Raw genomic sequence first — 17,551 nt, 5'->3', positions numbered from 1 at the left:
GGATCATCAGAGTGCCTCCAAAGAGGATACTGGGATAACTGGAACCAAGGAACATTACAGAACATTACAGAACTGATTAAAAGATCCAGGGATATGACAGCTTGATATGTGGATCATCAAAGTGCCTGATATCAGGATCCAAGGATCATAAGTGTGTCTGTTCATATGAGGCAGGGATCAAATGACAACTTAATTTGTGAATCATCAAAGTGTCTGATAGGAGATTCTAAGCTTCAATGTACCAAAAACCAGGATCCTGGGATGGCAATGCCTGATGACAGGCCTGTGGTGATCATAGTGATTCAGTTGTGTCACAACTGACTAAGTCACCAATCAGCTTAGAAACATCAAACACAACCATGTGGGGAACAATATGTAATATCTCCATGCATCTATCTTGAAAATAGCTCACATGTTAAAAATAACTATATTTTGAACATTTATTTATGTGTTAACTTTTCAAACTTATATGCAACTGTATGTCAAATGTATTAAGTCAAAATATGTATAATCACAGTCTAACATGATCAACACATTATGTTTGTTGGTTCTGTGGTGAACGAATTCCTTCCATCAACACAGTGTGGACCATTATACTATAACAGTCATGTCAGTTCCACTGGCGCCTTCATATTCCTTTCAACAAAATGTGCCCATTTTTATCTGTCTGTGCCCTTGGGTGCTCGACACTGAGAACTGGAAAACCTTATTGGAGTTTCTGGCTATGGTGTTGACCTTCAAACACTTCAACTTTGTCTAAACTGGAGACTCAGAATTTGAAATTTAGATTAAATTGCCAAAGCTTGGAAGGCGTGCTCTTGCAAAAAGTTCAGTGCCCTTCAGACACGTTGAGTGTATATCTTGAAATTCTTGAAGAAGCGATTTTAAATAATTTTGAATTTGAGTCTTGAATGTTTAGGATTAGTGTTAGTTCAAGAAGAGTTGACTAATAAAAGAGATATTTATCTCTGAATATGTAACATATGAGGCCTTTTTTCAATGACCACTACATTCTATTTTCTAAGATGGTATTTGACTACTATTGCACAATATCAGATCAAATTTATTCCAGACTGTCCTTCAACAGAACTGGACAGAAATGGTCTTGCATCATGTTTGCCCCGGAGATAACACCATGACTGAGATTTAAAGTGTGACATTTTGAAAAAATATTCATTTTCTACAATCTAAAAGTTGAAAACATATCATTCACCTGAACTGATTATCTTATTAATCATGAAAAATACAAATCTAGCGTTTAAACCCATAATAAACCAACAAGAAAGTTTCCCATGTCTAATACCTGTGGGTGTGTTTGTACACAGAGCAGCACTGCCTTCTCCAACCTTGTGGTGTCAATGCCCACTGTCCAGCAGGGCTTTATGGAGCCCAGGCAGCAGGACACAACCCCTGCTAGATAGGACATGTCGGTGGGTGACCAGGTCAATCTGGTGGCAGTCCTCAGTATGTCCAGGAGGAACACTGTCAGGTTGGCCAAGTGGTCGAAGGTCTGCATCTGATGGATTAGGAGTTGTGAACGTTACATGTTGCATTCATTTGTTGTTTAACATCTCACTCGCTGAGTAGTCAAGCTATGGTCTGTAATTGTTTGTGAGAGAACCACACAATCCTGTGATTGACATCATCCGGCAATTGTCGACAAAGATTGGGATACAATGACATCTATCAATAAAGTCAGCTCGTTTGACCATCCGATCCCGTTAGTCGACTCGTACGACAAGCATGGGATGCTGAGGACCATTTCTAACCTGAATCTTGGCAGGTGATGTTGCTGTCACCTGTAAAAGTGTGGACTCAATTTTTTCAACAATAACATTTCTCATAAGAAGTAGATACTGATCCATAAATTATAACTGAAGCAAAATACAAACCAGCTTGATTTTTGTTTGTTGTTTAACATGACACTAAGCAATATTCCAACTAACATCTGTATGTAATTGAGTTTGGAACAGACAATCCAGTGACTTACAAAATGAGCATCGATGCAATGGGGCTACCATGATTTGTATCAATGAAGTCATCTGACCAGCTGCCTAGTATGACAAGCTGGAAGTGATGTCCAGTCCTAACCTGGATTTTTACAGTTCAGTTTATAACCTAATATCTCAATGGAAATCATTAATGAAATATATCTAAAATTCACATTTTGCAAGTCTGATTTGTAGTTGCGATATGGCTGATTTATTACCATGAGATATTACAATTTAATTTACTATCAAATATCTAAAGTTAAAATAAAAGGAACTAGAACAATATTTCGGAGTCAAAGCATTTGTTTGACATTCAATTTCTGTATATTGCAAGTGACATTTAAGTATGAGCTCTTCAGCTAAAAACCTCTACACAATGACATATTGTTTTCTTAACCACAGACACATTTTGACCTAGATATTGTCATTCATGTCATAACGTGAGACCGGTTTGCCTATATCAAAACTACAAGGTTTATTTAGGAGACAGATAACCCTCTAAAACAGATAGTGGAATCATAACAGCAGTCTGGCTCTTTCATCAACTCGCCAAATCCAATTAAAGGCAATCAGAATCTATGACTTGCATGCGCTGCACAAAAGCTTATTACCTGAAAGCAATGAAGAACTGATGCCAAGAATGAAACAACTTTTTTGGCATCTCTGTCTGTGGCATCACAGCAGACGTCAATAAGGGCTCTCTGTAGGCCATTTCTCATTGGTTGGTACTGTGCCGTCTGCTGAGGCTCCAGTAACACAAACTTCAGAAAGGGGGAGATAACTCTGATGGCTATTTGACTGATTCTGAAAAATAACAAAGTAGACATTTATACACATGACTTACACAAGAACATTATCTTTGACAATAACTAATGGGATAAACTGAATCAATAAAATATACCAAAAAGGGAAAGGAAGTCTATTTCTGATCTAGATCAGCTATGTCAGTCAGGACAAATTGCAATGCATTTCAAAAGATTCTTGTCCAGAAACTTGTTCTTCCTAAAGAATGCATCCCTAACCTCTCACATATGAAAGGCAGATTCAGTTTCTGAACACGTAGTTCTGATAAACACAACTAATTCCATCTTATTTGACAATGAGTCCTCATAAGCTCTGAGTAACAGAACCTGAGGCAAATATACATTTGGGGTTTATGATTGCAGAAATTGCTAGATGGAAGGAACCTAATATGGTTTAGAGACCAAAAGACAGACTAATATAAAAGACAGCAGATGCTGTTTGATAATGTCAAAGTCATTCAATACACAGCTAATTGATAAGTGATGGAAATATTTTTGAGGCAAGGTGAGGTGAGATGAAATGAGGCTTAACATCGTACTTAAGACTATTTCATTGATACACACATGTGTGTGTATGTGTGGCTGTTTGTTTTAGCCTAGACTTCAGCTTGTTTTATAGTGCTAGCTCAGTGAAATACCATACTGCAGTAAATCATTGATGCACCACTCAGTCACATTATGCTGACTCCAAGCCAGCCAGTCCTTGTTGTACCTGTTAATGCCGAGCACCAGGTAGGAACCAATAAACACCACATCTCAACATCTTTTGGTATAACCCCGCTGGCTCACCCCCAATACTGGCCTTTCTCCAAGGCTCTACTGAATGCTTAGCCCATGGATGTATAGTGATTTACTTGTTCAAAGAAGCTAGTCTAAATAAGTGAACAGTACAAGGACCTTAATCTGACATTTATTATTCTTTTTAGAAATTATGATTATAACTATTAATGTTTACGTTAGACACTGGTGCACTACCCACAGGAGTGACCTCTACTGCTCCAAGGCTCTACTGAGTGCTGATCCCACGGATGTATAGTAATTCTATTGTTCTAGATAAGCAGACAGTACAAGGATCTCAGCCTGTTATTTATTATTTTGTATAAATTATGATTAAACAATTCCTTTATAGACTCGCGCAAGTCAACCTGAATACTTGCAAGCAGGACCTGGTTCCATCAAAACCTATAATACATTATATTTGATACTATCAGTATCATATACACCAGGACATCATGATGTCAATCACGGGATTTCCTAGTTAAGAATGTTATCTTATGCATATTCAAATTGTAACTTTCATGCCTTGTTGTCTTCCTTCCATGCATACGTTGTCTTTTGCTGATACAGTTTGATGCACACTTTACCTATGAATGTTCACAGAGGATGGAAACATTTAACTTTAAAAGAAGGAAATAAGAAACAAAAAGGTTCAGTGTTAAACAAACAACTAAATAAGAAAAAAGTGTCAGGAACCTAAAAAGAGTCTACCACTGTCAGGCAAAACAAACAAAACTGTGTGTGAAAATCTTTTTAACAATGTTTGCTCCTATTTCTAAGTCTCTAGAGGAAGACTTTTCAAATCTCTCCTCCCTAACACTTTTACCATCAGTAAAGAGAAACTTTTTCCACATTTCATCTAAAGTCTCATAAACATATTTGTTCTCAGTCTCATGGTCTGTGCAAGTGTGGATCAGACGTAATTGACTCTTTTTCTGACGTAAGTATGTGTCATCCACGCCCCCAAGGAACAGCGATACTGTCAGTCTCTCCGCCAAAACTCTAAAGAAGATCATTCTGTGCCAAATCTGACTTGTTATCATTTCTTATACCTTCTTCAAAAGAAAAGCGTGCATTTTTGAAAACTAATTGTACAAGATTACAAAGTCTTACTCAAAGCAGACATTCATATGAAACCTATCTGCTGAAGGAAAGTGCAGCAGAAGTAAACACAATCTTAACATGGCTTTCAGACAGCAGATAGTTCACAGACAGTCATCTCATACTTGACTGTATTAATCAACTTGCTGTTCACTGGCATGATTAGCAAGTGCTAATGCAACTGACATCACTTACTACACGCTGCATGATCACATCAGTTTTACTGATTCTCAATGTCCCCAGCCTTCTGTCCAGAAACTTGTATCATGTACCACTTTATTAGAAACATGTATAAAGTACCACTATATCCCAAAGCGATGTGAATCTCACATTCTGGTGATTTCAATGATCGCATTGTTCGTGCTATATCAGGGGAGTATGTGTGGATGATCTGAGTGCACAAGCAGAGTCTGATCAGTAGGGCAGATGCCGAGTTGCTGTTGTGAAAAGTTTTGTAGACAATGGAAATCCAGAAGCTAAGTGACTGAAAAAGCAAACAAACATCAATATCATTTACCCAAGATATCGTTAATACCACTTTAGCTGTAAAATTGTTGCATATATAACAAAAAATAACAAGCGAAAATTCAGTTGTTTGCTAGTGACAGGCAATACATAAACAAGAAGCCATGTGATCAAAACACTCCCTCTCCACACGGAGCAAAAGGTATACCACATCAAAATTCTCAGATGTGGACAACGGCAACAGTTTTCCCATATGATGTTATCAAAGCTATTTTTGTAGGAAAAACTTGATTCTTTTCATGTATCATGTACCATTTTACTATAAGGATGTATCATGTACCACTTTACTATAATGATGTATTGTGTACCATTTTACTAGAATGATGTATCATGTACCAGAAAGATGTATCATTTATCATTTTACTAGGATGTATCATGTACCATTTCAGTAGAAACATGTAACATAAACTTTTCAACCAACCCATCAAGGATTTTAATATTTCAACTATGGCAATTAGGCATTTGACATTTCAACAATGCCATTAAGGTCTTTGATATTTCCACCATGCCATTAAAGCCTTTGATATTTCAACCATAATTTTAAGGACTTTCGTATTTCAGCCACACCATTAAAGTCTTTGATATTTCAACCATACCATTAAGGCCTTTTATATTGCAACCACACCATTAAGGCCTTTTATATTTCAACCATATCATTAAGGCCTTTTATACTTTAACCATACTATTAAGGCCTTTTATAATTCAACCATACCATTAAGGCCTTTTATATTTCAACCATACTATTAAGGCCTTTTAAATTTCAACCATACCATTAAGGTCTTTGATATTTTAACCATGCCATTAAGGCTGTACTATTTCAACTAGAACCTGTATATCTCAGTGACATTTTCAAGACCTCTTCTGTTTCTGTATCATCAAAGTTTGTACTGGTATAACTAATTCATCAAGACCTGCTGACACAACCAATTCCATGAACAATACTCATACCATCTAGAAACTACAGAACCATGCCAAACGTTTTTGTCACTTGACACCATTGCCATAGACTTATATATTAATTTTTAGTAGAATAAATAATTTTCTTGCATTTGATGTTTGTAAGATCCAAGTCAAGTTTCGCAAATTTGTGAGGAATCATCTTACCTACAATCACATAAGTTCTGTCTAATTTTCCATGACTTATTTATACAATGGCAACACCTTAATCAATATTTGTACAGTGTCGTGATCTCCTTCAACATGGCGGCCTATATGATTGTGCATTGTAAACCATATGTAAGTTGATAAATGTGATGTCATTAGTTAAACAGTGGTCGGAGAATAGAACTGAAATTGTGTGTGCAGAACACAGATTATTTCAAATTTGCCTGTCAAATCTGACAAAGATCCATCTTAGACTCCCTTCATGAAAATTATTTATGCTACACTGAAATAACATAGAAGTCTATGGAAATGACGTCAAGTGATGAATACTCTTGTCACACGTCTGTATTTTGAGCCATAGTTCATGCTAAGAGAACATTCACTTACTCTGAAGTACATCACATGTCACTACCCGTCAAAAACTAAATTAGGAATGGGCAAGCTTCAAGAACATTGTAATAATCAGTTTTACATACAATAAATGAGATATATAAGAAACTCCAATGGACCACTATGTTTAGTTTGTTTTTTTCCCAGAGTCCACTATATGCCATTCGGTCAAAGCAAACAGAGGCTAGGGCCCGTTTCACAAAGCTCTTGTAAGATCTCGGAACTCAACTCGTAGCATTTGCACCTACTGTGTAACAGTATAAGAGGTAGGAATGATATGAGAAAAGTTATGTGATCTTAAGCTTACGAGAGGTTTGAAAAACAGGGAATGAAAACACTTCATTATATCCATCAGCTTGTTATAAATATAGTCATGGACACAACTGAAAGTACTCTGTTCTTTTCCAGGTTTCTCCATGAGCTTTGTATTGCACTGTACTTTCAGGTGTTCTCTTTTTTTGTTTCCATGAGTATATGTTTATTATATACATAGTTGACAATACTTGTATACATGCGTGAATATCATTTGACAGTAATCCAGGAATATCACAGCATCTAAACATAAAGCAAAAGGAAATGCAGCTTTCCTCAGACATTAAACACTTTTGTAAAAGCCAGGAGCTCAGGTATCAGCTTGTCAAGCCAAAAAACAATCAGGATCTAACAAACCAGAAGCATATTCATCTTCGATTGTTACTGTGAAGAAGTGAACATCTAAAACCAGAAAATAACATCAATACCAGCCATTAAGTGACTTCATTATTGCCTTGACGGTTGCCTGGTTGGCTGGAACGGCAGTGACGGCATGGAAAATAACATTTCCCCCACATCAATACATAGACTCAATGACGTTCACCAGGACCATGTGTACAAACAGCCCTCACAAGTGGAAAAGAATTACCCTAACAAAATCCCCCCTGAGGGACGTCATCAAATAATCCATGTTTTATATGACAACTGCAGTATCAGGCAATAGATAAATCTTGCATCCCCTACACTTATTGTAAGAGGGGTCTTATGTAGATTTCCCAGCAATCTCTGTGTAAGGGGACATCTCTGTCGGATGCTGAGAACGTAGGGTTCCTGTGGGCAAGCCACAAAGTAAGGGAACTCATCTAAATATCCTCTCTGAGACAATCCACTTTATTTGTTTTTTATGCTTTAAGAAGAGTGAAAAACTACTTTGAAAGCTTTTAAACTTTCTGAAACGAGAACAAGATGTTTAATCATTATTAGTTTTAACTTTTATATTATTTGTTCAGGGAATCTCTGTCTTACATAAGCTTAAATGGATAAATCCTATTCCGAAGTATTTGTTTGGAATTCCATTCCCATTAGAAGCTTTTGATCTGAAAACACTTTGCAAACTTTGAAAGGTTTTATGTTGGAAAATCGTTGGCACAAATGTAACTTCACTTATATTTTACAATCTGTCCTTCATTATCATGCTTTCATCATCCACATGTTTCAGAATTCTAATTACATCCACAGAGATTGACAATTGGAAATATCGCTCCTTGGAAGAATACAGAATGTGTGAGCGAGTGAGTTTAGTTTTACACCACACCCAGCAATACTCCAGCTATATGTCGGTGCATGTGTGCATTAATTAACTAAAATTAAACACTTCACTTCACTGTTAATATGAAGTCTATTTTAACGAAAACAAATAGAACATGATGTCATAAAAAACAAATACAAACGGAACCGTTTACAGATTTAACTTACTGATTATTGCTGCAGAGATACACAAACAAATTAGGAACAAGTCATGTCTTCTACTCAGGAAAAGATAAACAAAAACAGTCTTGTGCACATGTGACAGTATAATGCACATGGTAAAATTTCTCCCGTGACCTCTTTGTAAAAATTGTCCATTCAACTGTGTAAATCTGTTTCTCGTGGTATTACTAGTTTTTATGTCTGAATGCCTTTTCTTCTTGTTTTACAATAAACACAACAAACATTGTAAGCCAGAAGTCTAAACAATTCTGTGTCTGCCACGAGTTGTCTTAGTAGCACAGACAGTTGAAGGTAAAACTTAGCTTCTGTTAACAGCTGCGTAACCATTTGGTACCATGGTGATTTTATAATTTCCTTTCTTATTCATATTTACTCCGTAAAGTAAAACTTGGGAGTACGCAGTCAAAATCATTTCATTCATTGAATTTCTCCCGTGATTATCATGATCAGCAAGTGTGCAGGTACTTATTGTAAGTATGTCTTTCGCAATGTTTATGGTGAGGCAAATATGTTAAAAATACTGAACATTTTGAGCATTTATAAATATACATTTAAACAATGCTGATTCCAAATTTGCTTAAGATCATTTGAAATGGAAACACTGTTATTAAATTTTGTTTGTGTGCTTTTCAGATTTCCTCTTGATGACTCAAGAGGTACTCATGTTGAAACAGTGAAGATAAAGTTCAGTTAGATGATTATACTCCTGAGCCACTTGCTCTTGACGCTGTAGGCTTGGTTTCGATTCCTCACATGGGTACAGTGTGTGTAGCCCCTTTCTGGTGTCCGTTGCCATGATACTGCTGGAACGTTGCTAAAAGTGGCATAAAACTAAACTCAGTCAGTCACTCGCTATCCTTGAACAAATGTGGGTATCTTTAGTGATGTTCCCACTGCTCTTCCTGAAGGTTCTTCCGACTTGTGTGCCCCCTGTTTCTTCTGAGAAAAATTGTGATGCCCCTTGTGCAACTTCCAGGTAGATGATTTTGTGACTCGGTCGTGACTGTCATTATGTCTACTTTTAAACAATATAGTCTAATGGGATTAAACTTTCTGAAATTGTATATTAGTCTACATGAAAAGTTGTTCTGAAAGAGTTAATTTTCCTGGATACAGGCTGGAGGACATCCAATTTCCATTTCCAAAGAAATAATAAGAATGTCCTCTTAAAAATGCTGAACATGTCAGCAGCATAACTGGATATATTATTCTAGTTTCCTTTCGACATGTACTTGCTGCACAGGATATTCCTCAATCCCAGTGAGCTTTCCAACAGCTGTCATCAAATTGTGTTTCATTTAAATCTGAAGCAAGGTTAGTAATATAATGTGTCTTCATAATTTAAACAGTTTGTTGTCAGTGCATGGGTTTGTTCAATGTTTATTCTTCAATATCTGATATTCTCTCTGAGCCATGGTGTATGTGAATATATCAATTTTCTACATAGAATGTGCTATGTCATGGTTGGTTTCTTACCGGTTGTGTGATCTAACGAACATGTTGTACTGATCATAGTCTCATTTTTTTCAGTAGTAATCCACGGTCCTCCATGGTTTCTTCTCACCATGGCAAACCATGGAACACCATGGTCTCTTTTTGCAATGGTAGACCATGGTTTTACTCTACAATGGTAAACTGTGGTGCCATTTACCGCCATGTTACCATGGTCAATTTTGGCCATGGTGTACCATGGTATACCATGGTCTCATTTTACCTTGGTTTACCATGGTACACCATACTCAATTTTACCAAGGTAGATAATATTTTATTTTACCATGGTAGACCATGGTAGACCATGGTAAACTGTGGTGCCATTTACTGGATGTGATAAGCCATGCTAGACCATGGAAACTGTGGTCTGTCTCATTTCAGCTGGGTCACTAAAAAGTATAAGGGAAAATTTGTCGATGTTACCTCTGTAACATGAGGAAAATGACGTTTTGGAGAATATTTTTCCTCCTTCATCAGGAGACTTGACATTCTGGAGCATGTTCCAGCTCCTTCATCAGTAAACACAATGTTTCGGAGTATATTCTTACTTGTTTATCCACCAGGTTGCCAAAACCCATGTTTGATTCCCCACATGTGCAAAATATGTCAAGCTCATTTCTGATGTCCATTGATATTGCTGGAATATTGCTAAAGGCAGTGTAAAAACATACTCACTCACTAACACCTGATGAAATGGTAAAAATATACTCCCAAAAACCATCTTGGTCTTCATATTGCTAAAGATGACATATATAAATCGTCCCTTTTATGTGAATCAAATCTAAATGCAGTTCAAAGATTTTGTCAAAAGGACACAAGTTCTTTAAACACATTGAGCAGCGGATATTATATGATTTGGTTGATGAGCAATGTTGTTTGTCACTGAAGAATTACATTGTATTTCCTTCTTCCTTTAAGAATAACAAATCCTGATACTACTCCCATATATCTTGTCTACTTTCAGGAACCTGGCCTGTAGGGGAATTAAGCATGTGGTCTTCTTGAATCTACAGGAACCTTTTATTCTATGTCTAGCAGGTCCTCCTTTGGAAATTATATTGGCTATGACGGCCATTTATCCAAGAATCATTTTCTGAACAACAAGGTCAAGCTTGTCACTGATAATCCAGTCAATCTGGCAGAACTGGATATAGTGTCTGTTGAATGGCAGCTGCCAAATTTCACAGAGGATTGTGATAGTCTGTCTAGACAGTGGTTGTGCTTGGATGAAGGAAGTGAGTAGGGTACCAGGGGCGTGAAAATGCATGATGTTAGGATGAGTGAGCAAAGAAGCATGCTGATCAGTACAAGGCTGTCAGTGAGGGGCAAGTGGGTGATGTTGGCAATGGGCTTGGTGGCAAGTCGGAGATGTTGGGAATGGGCTTAGGGGCAAGTGAGGTGACTGATGCTGGCGATGAGATTGGGGACAAGTGAGTGATGCTGGCGATGAGATTGGGGACAAGTGAGTGATGCTGGCGGTGAGATTGGGGACAAGTGAGTGATGCTGGCGGTGAGATTGGGGACAAGTGAGTGATGCTGGCAGTGAGATTGGGGACAAGTGAGTGATGCTGGCAGTGAGATTGGAGACAAGTGAGTGATGCTGGCGGTGAGATTGGGGACAAGTGAGTGATGCTGGCGGTGAGATTGGGGACAAGTGAGTGATGCTGGCGGTGAGATTGGGGACAAGTGAGTGATGCTGGCAGTGAGATTGGAGACAAGTGAGTGATGCTGGCGGTGAGATTGGGGACAAGTGAGTGATGCTGGCGATGAGATTGGGGACAAGTGAGTGATGCTGGCGGTGAGATTGGGGACAAGTGAGTGATGCTGGCGGTGAGATTGGGGACAAGTGAGTGATGCTGGCAGTGAGATTGGAGACAAGTGAGTGATGCTGGCGGTGAGATTGGGGACAAGTGAGTGATGCTGGCGGTGAGATTGGGGACAAGTGAGTGATGCTGGCAGTGAGATTGGAGACAAGTGAGTGATGTTGGCGGTGAGATTGGGGACAAGTGAGTGATGCTGGCGATGAGATTGGGGACAAGTGAGTGATGCTGGCGGTGAGATTGGGGACAAGTGAGTGATGCTGGCGGTGAGATTGGGGACAAGTGAGTGATGCTGGCGGTGAGATTGGGGACAAGTGAGTGATGCTGGCATGAGCTTGGGGGAAGTGTGACTCAGAGATAATAGTAATGACACTGGGGCAAGTTAATAATGTTGGCAATGGGCTTGGGGGCAAGTGAATGACGTTGGTGAAGGACATGGGGGCAAGCAAGTGATGTCGGTGATGAGCTTGGGGCAAGTTAATGATGTTGCCAATGCAGCAATGTTGGTGATGGGCATGGGGGCAAGCAAGTGATGTCGGTGATGAGCTTGGGGCAAGTTAATGATGTTGCCAATGCAGCAATGTTGGTGATGGGCATGGGGGCAAGTGAATGATGTTGGTAACGGGCTTGAGGGAAAATGAATGATGTTGTAATGAGCTTGAGGGCAAGTGAATGATGTTGGTGAAGGCATGGGGGCAAGTGAGTGATGTTGGTGATGGTCATGGGGGCAAGTGAGTGATGTTGGTCATGAGTTTGGGGCAAGTTAATGTTGTTGAGAATGGGCATGGGGGCAAGTGAGCAATGTTGGCAATGGGCATGGGGGCAAGGGAGTGATGTGAAGGGCATGGGGGCAAGTGAGTGATGTCAGTGATTAGATTGGGGCAAGTTGATGCTCTTGACAATGGGTATTGTGGCAAGTGAGCAATGTTGATGATGGGCTTGGGAGCAAATGAATGATGTTGGTGGTAAGGTTAGGAGCAAGTCAGCAACTGTGGAGGAAAGTGTATGTGTGACTGCAAGCAATGCAAATGAGCAAATGAGGGGCAATACATCAGAAAAGCAGGGGCTAGTGTCAGGGCAAGGGGGGTTGTGGGGAGAGGTCAATACACAAGAGAAAGAGGGGCATTACATCAGAGGACAACAGGCAAGTAAAGAGCAACTGAGGGATAATACATCAGAGAGAAAGGAGCAAGTGTGGGAGAATACACCTTAGAGTGAGTACAAGTACGAGTGAGTGACACTGGGCAAGCTGAGGCAATCCACTAGAAAATGGTCAGTATGGGGCAAACATAAGAGAAAGGGGCAAGTATGATGGTCTGGGAGCAAGTTCATGAGTAACGAGCAACTAATGCATAAACAAAGGGGAAACCAAATGTCAAAACATTAGAAAGACCTGCATGTGAAAGGCAATATGTCAAAGAAAAGAACAATACATCATACTCAGACGAGCAAATGAAGGGCAGTACATCTGGGAAAAGAGGGAATCTGAATTTTATAAAGTGAGTCACATTGTAAGCAAGTTCATAAGTTGCCAAGCATTTACGATTGCAGTATTTGATAAAGTGATGAACATCATAAACATTAATCTACACAAATGGGATAAATGACATCTAATCTAAAAGACTAACCAACAGATCATAATACTCTTGGTCTTCATAGGACCATCTGAAGTGAAGCTGTCAAGGCAAATGATTTGACAGTACTTACGTGATTTAAATTATCTTTTGATAGTTCTAATGAGCTATTCTTCCTCACAACCAACGTCCTTGATCTGCAGAGATCTTGGTAAGAATTGGCCTTTATCAATCTGTGCTTGTGGAATTTCTACAGGTTGAACTTGCTTGATGGACATAATTGAACATGTATCTCAACAGCATAGATTTATGCAATCATGCCAGTTACCAGATTGTCTTGTCTAAGCCTGATTATTGTCATGTACTGTGGGGAAAAAATATCTCACATTGAGGTGTTTAACACTGGTACGTTTATTGTCCTCGCTTATAATAACGCTTGTTTCATACATAATTTCATAAATTTCACCTGTTGACCAAGAGACAATGCTTTAAGGCCTCATATATCAGCTTAAGTTATCACTTCATTACAAAAAATAGTGGCATGTGCGTCAGGTCACCAGTGCCCTGTCATGTATGTCTGGTTGGCATGATGGAGTAGGGGGCCTGCCAGTCTACCCTTTATTTTGTGTGCTGAAGTACAGAGGGAGCAGAGCAGATACATCCCTTCAAACACTTGTCAAACTCTCTCCCAACTAATCAAAACACTCTTGACTCTATCCCAACCTCACATAATACAACTTCTCTAACTCTCCAATACAACAGGACATTTCCACAGCATGAATGAACTTCTTTTTCACTTAGGAACAAAATTCATGACATTGGCCTCATTTAGCTCAGTGGGATAGGAATACATCGTCACCAGTTTGAGTGTGCTTTATGTTCACTACATCCTTTTGCCTTAAACGCAGCTTGCACATGCATTCAACTGGTTCATTGTTGACTGACAGACATTTTCTGTTTGTTGTAAAGCAAACCAGCACTAATTGGCTTACAGGATAAGACAGAGACTCTCGAATGTGTCTAGGTAGCAACAGTGGGTCAACACCATCAACAGGAAGTCATGCATCAGCGTCAGCGTCTGCATTTGTTACTGTGCCAATCATTTTGAGATTTGTCTGGAGTGACGCCATAAACTAACACGGATGCTGCAAACATTTTGATTGTTCAATAAAAACTGTCAATAGATCAGTGTAAAAAAGGCTGGATAAAGATAAATGGATTTTGTTGTATGTACAGCATACCAGAGAGGGTTTTGACTGTTTGCAGGAGAAGAAACCTTAGAGTTATGGTAATTGCTACAAACATCAGTCATAAAAAGAACTAAATGGATCCTGGAATACATTTGCTCTACTGGTTCCTGATCTACATGCAGATGGTATCCAACAGACTGTTACTGTCAGTCTGTAGGGAACAGGTGGCCCAGTGGGAGCTGCAGAAACTGAACAGGGTTCAGATCCCAGATTCATTAATTACTCTCTTCAACATGGGTGATACATTCTGTGTATGAGGTAACTTCACAAAATGATGCTTGCTGAGCAGACAAGAATATTGTGAGATGATGATTTCAAATAGAAATTAGGAAAAGTGAAACACAGTCAGTGTCCAAAAATGAGTTCCACACTCACATATATATTATTGAATATCATGACAGCTTAGTCATTACAAACGCACAAAAAAGGGCTGATAATTTTCTTGTATTAAAAAATACTTACACTGAATTTTCAGTACTTAGTGATGTGACCTCTTACTCTCAAGATAAGCCAAATTTCATTGTGATGTTTGCCAATTTGCCAAAACGTGGAGTCATAATAATTTGTCAAAGGTTGTGACCTGACACTGCACAAGTATTTTCGTGAACTCACTTTTGTCCACTAACGCACATTATCATCAGATCACATACACCTTTACATTCCTTTATTGGTCTTGTATTATTCAAAATGACACCTTGTATTCTTCTTTGGAACCACAAGACAATGGACCTTATTTGAAATCTGTTCAGCAAATTCCAATAATATCCCATAAACCAGCCAGAAAGATGGCGCACCTTCCAGTTTTCAAACTGTACGTAGTAAATGTTACGTCAATCAGTACTCCACCAATTTCAAAATCACATCCATGGTTAATATTTCAAGAAATATTTTTTTTCTAATTCTATATTCATTATGAAAGTGGTATGAGTGGTGATTTGATTTAATGCCTCCATGAACAATATTTTAGCTGTATCACAATACATCAACTTAATCCAGAGTGATGTTTTAAAGTGGTAAAGATTTTGAAAGTCCACAGGCCACAATCTAGGCCAAACTGAACCAATCAGTAGATCCTGCTATCTAACGAGGCATGGCAACAGTTGCCTTGACAACTGAGTAACTACTTCTACCTATAGGATCTCTTAACTGTTGTCTACAGCTGACCAAAGAGCTGTGGTTCTTTAATCTTGTTTATGGGCATGCAGCTCTAAAAGGTCATGCGGACAAGTTACATGCTGTTTCAGAAGGATATGATGTGTAATGTGTGTAATAAATATTCAGGATTTGGTCCCTCAATGGGGCTTTGAGTGAGTGAGTGAGTGAGTGAGTGAGTGAGTGAGTGAGTGAGTGAGTGAGTGAGTGAGTGAGTGAGTGAGCCCCATGTGAGGAATTGCAAGCACTTATTCAGTGTGAAGAGCAAATGCTTTAACCACTAGCCTACTCTACCCCATAGAGCTTAGAAGTAACCACAGACACACATACAATGTAACTCATAAGTTATTATTGAGAAATTTCACATCTATTTTTTATAAGGTTACAAAGTTCAACATTTATTTCCACACCATAGGAAAAAGAGGGATTATGCAAACCAACAAAACTATTATCAGTTTATATCCTCTAGTCAGTATTTTTGTAACCCTCAAATGCAATCAGTTTTTGCTTATATTAGCATCCCAATCATACATGGTATATCCTAAAAGATGCTGGATAGATGAGATCTTTGATGACACTGAGAAAAAATAGGCTGATTCTGGAAAAAGGAATCTGATGACATCAATTGTATTTCCAGAGACAAAATGACAGATTGTAATGACAAGGAATCCTTGCTTGGCTTAGAACGACCAACAGGCTTTGAACAGCAAGTTGTACTGAAAAGCATGTCGATCACTTCCTGCTAGACAATAACAGAGACCCAGATAGGCTCTGTAGCTGGATAAAATACACATAGAAAATTTCCAATTATGCACTGAAAAATAACTGTTGCATACTATTTAGGCATTAAAAATGTTAGATATGTAAAAGTTTAAAACATATGCATACAGAATATATTTGTAAACATCGCATGCATAATGAAAACGTCATCGATTGTTATCAAGTTGTGATTTTTTATGAAATCATTTCCATTACATTTAAGTTGGTTGATCGGGTATGACATAAACCTTACACAATAACATACACTTAGCTGAGTAAAATCTCAGTTGGTTGATCGGGTATGACATAAACCTTACACCATAACATACACTTAGCTGAGTAAAATCACTGAAATACCCACATATTTGAAAGCAGTAGGTAATGGAAAATGCAGTACCCACTCAACATTTATAATAGCCATTCCCCCCAGAATACAGTGGGTACAGTACCCATGCGAGATAAATCTTATCTGGAGTTCTGAATTAAATCATCTACAAATCTTTCCTCACCTTAAACAGCTTTTCTTTCACTGAAGACAAATGTACCAACACCAGCTCAGCAAATATAGAACAAATACTCAAGGACACTATCTCCCTGTAAATCACCTGAAAATTATGGCATGAGTATTCAAAACACTCAAGAAAGTTTAATCCAGGTATTTTAAAAATTTGAAAAATGAAACTCAATCAATCTACTCCCTCAGGCAGGAACATTATACAACAGAACTCCCAAATGTAAAACACAATTGTTTATAAGGCCTCATGAGCCTGGATTTGTCTGGTGAATGGTTTTTAAAAAGTTGAATCGTGTCGTGATATCTGTTGACTTCTTGGGTCTAGTCAGTCTCCATATATCAATGTTCTATATTGAAATAAAATAATCTACCTTTCTTGTGTTTGTCCCTGTCTTATGCAGTTTATGGCAGAGATGTTAATGCATTCTTGTAAAAGCAAATGTTTTATTGTCCTTCTTTTCTGAAGACCTATTTGTTGCAAAAATATCTCTTAAGAGTTGAAGGTGTTACTTGAAAAGCATGCTTTATAATGTTTCCCATATCCTGCACTTTATACT

The 17,551-nt window shown here is 38.3% G+C and overlaps 1 protein-coding gene across 1 annotated transcript in view; it reads right to left on the bottom strand.

The window, feature by feature from the left end:
* LOC137277761 (focadhesin-like) overlaps positions 1–17,551 on the bottom strand; it is a 482,967-nt gene that overhangs the window by 45,660 nt on the left and 419,756 nt on the right. The window contains exons 7-8 of the mRNA XM_067809678.1: positions 2,603–2,795; positions 1,304–1,516 (exon numbers count right to left, since the gene is read on the bottom strand). Of these exons, the coding sequence (XP_067665779.1) occupies positions 1,304–1,516; positions 2,603–2,795 (406 nt within the window). The remainder of the gene's footprint in view (positions 1–1,303; positions 1,517–2,602; positions 2,796–17,551) is intronic.

Source organism: Haliotis asinina, chromosome 3 (genome assembly GCF_037392515.1).
Source record: "Haliotis asinina isolate JCU_RB_2024 chromosome 3, JCU_Hal_asi_v2, whole genome shotgun sequence".
NCBI lineage: Eukaryota > Metazoa > Mollusca > Gastropoda > Lepetellida > Haliotidae > Haliotis > Haliotis asinina.
Note: the sequence above shows the minus strand (reverse complement) of the source record. Positions and strands in the feature narration are given on the sequence as shown.